Source organism: Lipophrys pholis, assembly GCF_963383615.2.
Source record: "Lipophrys pholis genome assembly, chromosome: 10".
NCBI lineage: Eukaryota > Metazoa > Chordata > Actinopteri > Blenniiformes > Blenniidae > Lipophrys > Lipophrys pholis.
Window position 1 is genome coordinate 27,548,707 of NC_137640.1, and position 8,820 is coordinate 27,557,526.

At 44.5% G+C, this 8,820-nt stretch overlaps 1 protein-coding gene across 1 annotated transcript; it reads left to right on the forward strand.

Annotated features, from left to right (window-relative positions):
* Window positions 1-974: 974 nt before the first annotated feature.
* LOC308115419 (E3 ubiquitin-protein ligase TRIM21-like) lies at window positions 975-7,714 on the forward strand. The gene is made up of 2 exons (XM_080472898.1): window positions 975-1,080; window positions 5,492-7,714. Exon 2 carries the CDS (start codon window positions 5,501-5,503, stop codon window positions 7,157-7,159), a length of 1,659 nt encoding a protein of 552 aa, XP_080329024.1. The 5' UTR covers window positions 975-1,080; window positions 5,492-5,500; the 3' UTR covers window positions 7,160-7,714.
* The last annotated feature ends 1,106 nt before the right edge of the window (window positions 7,715-8,820 follow it).

Here is an 8,820-nt window from a genome sequence, read left to right on the forward strand (position 1 = left end):
TGGAAGTCCGTAGAGCCAGGTATAAACTCTGGAGAGATCAGGCTTTCTCCGCCGCTGGCCCCAGACTCAGGAACAAACTGCCCCCCTGACATAAGCATCACCAACCTTGGCCTCTTCAAATCCAGGCTCAAAACCCATTTATTCAGAATGGCTTTTAATATTCAGTAATATGGTGAAATGAAATGAAATGAAATTAAATTAAATTAAATTAAATTGTCAAGATAGTGTATGTTTTTACTCTTGTTCTCTTTTTATTCATTTCATTCTCATTTTACTGTCTGATTTGAACAGAAAGCACTTTGGTCATCTCGAGGGCTTTATAGATAAATTTTGATTGATTGATTGATTCTGTTTGATTAGTTTTTCTTTATGCACACAAACAGTCCTGAAACAAACCAGCGGTTGAAATACAACAAGAGGTGCATTTTTGTGAAAGCAGAAGAAATCCAAAAGTGTAGTGAAACATCAACCGAGTGTCCTGATGTTTGAACCCATTGTTTTGAAAAACACAAAGTAATCCCATTTCAGAAATGAGACAAACCAAATGAGACAAACCGCTTAATTTTCTCTTTGTGCATCAAAGATGATCAATATGAGCTCCGGTTTGTTTTTACTGAACACATGTTTCTGCAACCTTGACCACCAGGAGAGACATTTGTCCCTTTGACGATGGAATATCACAAGCTTTAATATGTTGTTTTGCTCTGTGACTCAAAACTGTAGTTTATGTTGCATTGAGGAATTTAAGGAAAGAAGAGAAGAGGAAGTGAGAAATGTCTTGTCTGTCTGTCCACATTGAATCAAACCGTTTTTATGAAAGGAGTCAGGAAGTCCACTTTATTTATGACATATTAAAACATTATTTCATTCAGACGTCACACTTATCTGCTCTGGTTGCAAGAAAAGAGTAAATTGTTGAAGTTTTAGTGCAATAAAATAAAAAAGGTGTAAAGCTGAGAGGAGGAGCCAGAAAGAGGAGGTCCTCCGGCTCCCTCTGGCTCCCTCAGTTCTTCAGACAAACGTTTCAGTTTGGGTGTGAGGGCCTTTCTACTGTTTTCACTTGGATTCGATCAAATACTGGTGAGTACAGCTGCTCTCGTTTACACTAACTTTCAACAAGCACATTGAAGTCAAAGTCCACCAACTTTCAGGGAAAAGTCGAAAAGTACAAACTCTGGGATGCAGCTCAGGTGGAAAATTCTGTTTTGAAGGTTTTTGACTGGTGTTTATCAATCCGGGTAAAACAGAAAGAAATGACTTGACAGAAAGTCCTGCTATATAATGACTAAATGTGTTGCGCAGCTCGAATTAAATCGAAAGTGAAAGTGTTGCAGCTCACACGTAAACAACTGGAGCAGCAACGGTCAGTATTCTAGAATGATCCAGAGAAACTTTCTCCGTTTTGACGTTCTTTTTTTAAGACCAACCGGCAGACAGAATTCACAGCAAACATCCACAACATGTGTTTGATTTTCTTCTCCGTGGCGTCAATAGACGTAATACACGGACACGCCTCGTTGACTGTGGACGGTGAACAGAGCCGCAAAGTCAACAGGGGCGCACCGTGCACACTGTCATGAGTAAGCTGGAACATGCATGCGCAGTACACGGCGTCATGTGCGCGAGACAGACCATTCTTCGTGAGAAACAAAGCCATATGATATTATACTAAATATATATGGACAAATACTAGCTGTATGAAACTTATATGAAACATTAATTAGAAATAATATGTAAAAGTACATTGTACAGGATTTATTTTCTCCCAAATATTCTGAAATCTCATCCGTGGACGAGTTGTCCAGATGAGTTGTCCTGCAATCCTCGTTGACTGGCGCTGCCGCCTCACGACGCCATCTTGGATGGGTCACCCCGCGCACCCTGTGCATTTTCTTCTGAGAGCGCGCGCAAGAGAGAATAACTTATTTATTTACAACATGTAAGAAGTGTACGTGTGAAAAGAGTTGCAGAAAGCAAGGAGGCAATTTAATGTGAGTAGACTCATGATGCTCACAGCTGTATGGGACATATCAAATATAAATACTCACATCATCGGGCTGAGGTTCACTTTCAGGGTAAGGCTGAGAAAGGTTCACTGGTCTGGTCGGCTCTCGTCAGAATTCCTTCAAGTTTTTGGAAACAAAACCCGGACAAAGTTGCTGGTTCTGGGTTAACTCCGCTTGACTCTAGTGCTACCCGACAGTGAGATGCCCCATCCAATATGGTGGTGACGCGGGTTTACTCTGCAGCTCGGATGAGACGTCTACCTATACTTAAATAAAATTCTTAGCAGTGTAAACTTTAAAATGGAGTCATGAAGTATTCGTAGGAAAAAGCCTTTAAAGCTGGAACCTGCAGGCCAAAACTTATGGAGGGCTGATTGTGCCAACATTAAATAAATAAATAGACCATTAATTAATTAACTAAATGTGTCAATCATTTATTAAAATTGGAAAACAATTAATGAAATGTGTTATTAATTCATTAAAATATCAATTCAATTTATGTAAAACACATGTATTATTATTTCACCATTGAATTAATTATTTCATTGCCTAAATGTGTCATTAATTAATTAAAATTGGAATTAAATATATAAATGTGTCTAATTCATTAAAATATGAAATATTTTATGTTAAAACATTTAATCATTTCACTATTTAATTAATTATTTCATTGTCCGGTGTTGCACGGCTTCATGAATGAATTTTATCTGTCAAACTCACTCATCAAACTCAGTGGGCGGGGCCAATGCTGATCGAGTCAAACCCATTGTGTTGGTCTGAAGAGTTTCCGAACATGACGCTCCATTACCAGAGGATCTGCATGAACTTGAGGTCTTTTCCTGAGATGAGCTCCCACAAAAACAGACTGTGACCAAGATTCAAACTTCACCAAGTGAACCACTAGAATGGATTCTACAGTTTCAAAACACGGCGGTTACAATCATAGACGCCGCATCGCCATCTTGGTCTGGTCGCCGTTCTGCTCAGTGTGACCGTTTGACAGGGGCGATGAAGTGTCAGCGACTTTAATCAATCAGAACTCGCTGAATACTAAACTGATCTTCACCTGGTTTTCTTTCCTGCAAACGTCATACATGTAGATCTGATACAGGACATAAAATTAATTAAAACATTTTCTTTATTCATTTTAGGCATATGGCACTTTACATGAGTACAATCATATACTTAACCAATATCCATATAGTCCGTATATATACACATGCAAATTCACACACACATATGTACAGTATATATATATATATATATATATAGTAAACATTTATAAAGAATAAATAAGGTCTGCATTCATACACTTTCATTCAGACAGTGCTCCCCTTCCTCTCTTGGTTCTGAAGTCCAGATTCCTCCTGTAATCAAACCTTCCCCTCTGTCAGTAAAAACTTTCTGTATGTTGTCTATTAGTTGTTTATTTCTGGCTTTGTGCATTCATTTTGCTGTTTAAACTTCAACCAGAGTTTAGTAGGGCAGAATCAATATGTAAGGCATTAGTGTGGTCCTGGAAGCCTTCTGAACCAGTCTGATGGCTCTTTTCTGGAGTGTGCACGACGGTCGGAGTGATGATTTGTAGGTGTTTCCCTAAACTTCACCACAGTAATTCAAATATGGAAGTATTAATGAACAGTATAGGATATGTAGTGCTTTAGATTGATAGAAATCCTCAAGTTAAACACAAGAAGAGGACACCACCCTGCCTTAAACCTCTTTATAATGTAATGTAATGTAATAGTTTATATTGCAAATGTTTTCTGATGGCCATGGCCTCCAACGTGAGAGCAACACGTCCATATTCAGCCTGGTCTTCCTCACATCTTCTCTCCAGCAGATCCAGCAGCATCTTGTTCAGGCTTGTTCAAATATTGACAAGCAGCTATTGAAGATATTTACAAGAGTCATTTCCAAAACTTCCACTGGACAACATTAAGACTACCTTTGCAATGTATGTGGATGAGGGAGCAGTACATTTGGAGTCTCTGAGGTATTTGTATTTCTTTGGACCATGTGGGTGGAGTCTTCTTCTCTCGCCTCTCCACTTCTGTTAGGGTGAAAGAATTACAAGTGAATAATACAGCCTGTGACACCATGATAAAATGTGCTGCTCAGTAGTAATATTTTGGTTTATTTCTACAATAGCATTCTTGACTCAGTTGTAATCTAAGTCTGTATTGTGGAACGTGATTTATAAAGTCTCAGTTGGACTAATAGCAGGTGAACAAGCTGTAAACAAAGTGTAACTCATGGCAGCTGCTATGAGTTCATTGGTCGACAGAAATACAGAACAATAAGTTTATATTCGCAAAATTCAAACAACAGTAATGTTCCATCTTACCTGTGAAAAGTAATCCCCCGAGCCCTGCTTTCTACAGTCCGCCGATTCTTACAGGAATACTCCCCATGGTGCTCTGGTGTCCTGGATTCTCTGCTGCTGCAGTTTGTGTTTACAGGCTTGACGACCGGGCCAAGATGGCAGGAAATATGGCCGACCAAGATGGCGGCTGTATTTCCTGCTCCGTGGCAGCCGATGCTGCGTCTCTTCTTTATAAAGTCTATGGTGGAAACAAGACGAGTCTGGAGTTTCCAGTCGGGAGCCGACTTTAACATCCAGAGCCACCCAGTGTATCTGAACATATTCACTTGCTCTGCAGCAATCCGTTATCTGAGATCAATCTGTTCTGACTTGATGTGCAGGAGAACCAATCAGGTGAAAGGACCCGCCCACTGAGTTTGATGGGCGAGTTTGACAGATGAATTCATGAAGCAGTGCAACACCGGACCATGAAATAAATAAAATAATTAATAACTAATTCAATTGTAAAATAATTAAATATGTTTTTAAAATAAATTGAATTCAGATTTTTATGAATTAATGACACATTTAATAAATTATTTAATGGTGTATTTATTTAATTAATTTTGACACAATCAGCCCTCCATAAAAACCGGCCCTTCAGATGACCTTGCAAAGCGTAAACTCAAGAAATAATTTCTCAATTAAAAAAAAGGACTTTTTTTGCCTCATGTGTCCACTGGGGGCGCACTGTTTAAATCCAAATAGAAATCACAGCACATCACTGAGAGACAGAATTGACCAGCAGGGGGCGGCAACACTCAGCCAGAGATAAGCGACGCTGCAGTGAAAGCGAGTTTCTTTGTTGATGCAGAAAAGCGTCAGCATGAAAGATGTTTCAAGAGGGAGAGTTTGTGAAAACACGCTGAAGGCTGCAGAGATCCTGAGTTCTGAGAAGTGACAGGTTAGTGTGAAGAGAAACGTTCCAGCTCACATTTCACATGGAACTTTGTTTTCCTGTCAGACAATTTCAGCTTGTTCATCATCGATTTTGTACAAATGTCAATATTTTTTTTCTCTCCTCTATTTCTGTGGACATTTCTCAACACTGTTATCAGGAGTAAGATCACTGTCTGTTCTGCTGTTTCTGTTGTGTTCACTCTCTGTCTCTTGTCCTCAGAGTGTGAAGATGTCTGCTGCCAGCAATCTGCCCTCTGAAGATCAGTTTCTGTGCTCCATCTGTCTGCAAGTGTTCACTGATCCAGTCTCCACACCCTGTGGACACAACTTCTGCAACCAGTGCATCAGGCAGTACTGGAACTCCAAGGTCAAATGTGACTGTCCCCTGTGTAAAGAGTGTTTCTACAAGAGACCTGAGCTGAGGGTCAACACTTTGCTCTCTGAGGTTGTTGCTCAGTTCCGACATGGAGCTGAACACAAAGTCAGCAGCAGCAGCAGCTCAGAGCAACAAGCTGCTGGACCAGGAGAAGTTCCCTGTGACGCCTGCACTGGAACCAAAGTGAAGGCCCTCAAGTCCTGCCTGGTGTGCCTGGTCTCCTACTGCCAGACTCACCTGGAGCCTCATCTGACAGTTCCAGTCCTGAAGAAACATCAGCTGATGGAGCCTGTGGAGAACCTGGAAGGCAGGATGTGTCCGAAGCACCAGAAACCTCTGGAGCTGTTCTGTAAGAGCGAGCAGACCATTGTCTGCATGATGTGCACTGTTTTAGAGCACAAGACTCACCAGGTTGTTCCTCTGAGTGAAGGATGTGAAGAAAAGAAGACGGAGCTGAGGAAGACGGAGGCTGAAATGAAGCAGATGATCCAGAAGAGACGAGTGAAGATGGAGGAGATCAGAGAGAGTCTGAAGAAGAGTAAAGCTGCTGCAGACAGAGAGAAAGCAGAAGGTGTTGAGGTGTTCACTGCTCTGATGGAGTGGGTGGAGAGAGCTCTGAAGCAGCTGAAGGAGTTGATTGAAGAGGAAGAGGAAGCCAGAGAGAAACAGGCTGAAGGTCTCCTCAAAGGCCTGGAAGAGGAGATCTGTGAGCTGACGAAGAGGAGCTCAGAGGTGCAGCAGCTCCTTCTCTCTGAAGACCAGCTCCACCTCCTCCAAGGCTTCTCCTCCCTGAAAGCAGCTCCACCCACCAAGGACTGGACGGGGGTCAGCGTCCAACCATCATCATATGAGGGGACTGTGGAGAGAGCTGTGGCTCAGCTGGAGGAGACTCTCAGCACGGAGATGAAGAAGCTGATGAAGAAGCAGTCCGAGGCTGAGCTGAAGAAGAAGCAGCAGTTTGCAGTGGATGTGACTCTTGATCCTGATTCAGCTCATCCTGAACTCATCCTGTCTGATGATGGAAAACAAGTGAGCCATGGTGATGTGAGGAAGAAGCTTCCAAACAACCCAGAAAGATTTTCTTCTTCTCTGTGTGTTTTAGGAAAACAAAGTTTCTCTTCAGGTAAATTTTACTTTGAGGTTCAGGTTAAAGGAAAGACTGACTGGACTTTAGGAGTGAGCAAAGAGTCGATCAACAGGAAGGGATATATCACACTGAGACCTGAAGATGATTTATGGACAATATGGTTGAGAAATAGAAATCAGTACGTTGCTCGTGGGAACTGTTGGCTTGCTCTGTCTCTGAGGTTTGTTCCTGAGAAGGTGGGGGTGTTTGTGGATTACGAGGAGGGTCTGGTCTCTTTCTATGATGTAGATGCTGCAGCTCTGATCTACTCCTTCACTGGCTGCTGCTTCACTGGCAAACTCCTCCCGATCTTCTGTCCCTTTGGTAATGATGGTGGTAGAAACTCTGCACCTCTGATCATCTGTCCTGTCAGTCAAACTGTCTGATCAGGTTTTATCATTAAACGTCACCAACAACGAATAAACTGGTGAGAAAGTGAGAGATTAACTGGGATTCATGGGGAACAATTGTGTGTCCGGAGGAGTTTTCAAGGAGACATGTTGGACAAAATAATACTGAAATAGTTTAGTCAAACATGAGGACATGGAGGACATCCTAAGCAGCTGCTTCATCCGCTCAGGGAAACCTTCAGTCACGTGTTTAAACAGCAGTCATGTGGCTATACAGTATATATGGTAGTAGCAGATGATCACTGCAATAAGTTCCTGGACTTCTTTCCTACTAAAATCCACAGCAGCCGCACTGCCCAGTGTCCTGCTCCCACTCCCATCGGCCTGACCACCGGGACACAGTTCAAGATCTTCCAGCTTCTTTGCTCCTTCCTCCTTGTTTCCCAGCAGGAGATCCAGGACAGTGTCAGGAAGATGAAGTCCACCTCGAGCCCTGAACCGTCGCGCCTGGTCAAGACTCACTTCTTCACTTTTGCACCTGTTGTCACCGCCATGGTCAGTCAGTGTCTCCAGTCTGGCTCCGTTCCCTCCCAAATGAAAACCTGAAAAAAAGCCAGAACACTTGACTAATCTCAGACCCAGAGAACCTCTCAATCCTCTCTTAGGGACTGGAAGAGGTTGTTGCCTCACAACTCCATGACCACCTCAAACCAAACCAGCTCTTCCAAAGTTTCTATCTGGTTTCCGGCCTGCACACCCTCCCTCCTCATCCTCCCTCCTCATCCTCCCTCCACACCCTCCCTCCTCATCCTCCCTCCTCATCCTCCCTCCTCATCCTCCCTCCTGACCCTCCCTCCTCATCCTCCCTCTTCATCCTCCCTCCTGACCCTCCCACCTCATCCTCCCTCCACACCCTCCCTCCTCATCCTCCCTCATCCTCCCTCTTCATCCTCCCTCCTCATCCTCCCTCCTCACCCTCATCCTCCCTCCTCACCCTCCCTCCTAATCCTCCCTCATCCTCCCTCCTCACCCTCCTTAACCCTCCCTCCTCATCCTCGCTCCTCACCCTCCCTCCTCACCCTCCTTCCTCCTGACCCTCCCTCCTCCCTCCTCACCCTCCCTCCTTAACCCTCCTCCCTCATCCTCCCTCCTCATCCTCCTCACCCTCCCTCATCTTCCCTCCTCACCCTCCCTCCTCATTCTCTCTCACCCTCCCTCCTCATCCTCCTCTCCCTCCCTCCTCACCCTCCTTAACCCTCCCTCCTCATCCTCCCTCCTCACCCTCCCTCCTCACCCTCCCTCCTCATCCTCCCTTATCCTCCCTCCTCACCCTCCTTAACCCTCCCTCCTCACCCTCCCTCCTCTCCATCCCTCCTCATCCTACCTCCTCATCCTCCCTCCTCCCTCCTCACCCTCATCCTCCCTCCTCATCCTCCCTCCTCACCCTCATCCTCCCTCCCTCCTCACCCTCCCTCCTCATCCTCTCTCCTCACCCTCCCTCCTCACCCTCCTTAACCCTCCCTCCTTATCCTCCCTCACCCTCCCTCCTCATCCTCCCTCCTCACCCTCATCCTCCCTCCTCATCCTCCCTCACCCTCCCTCCTCACCCTCCCTCCCTCACCCTCCCTCCTCATCCTCGCTCCTCATCCTCCCTCCTAACCCTCCCTCCTCACCCTCCATCCTCATCCTCACCCTCC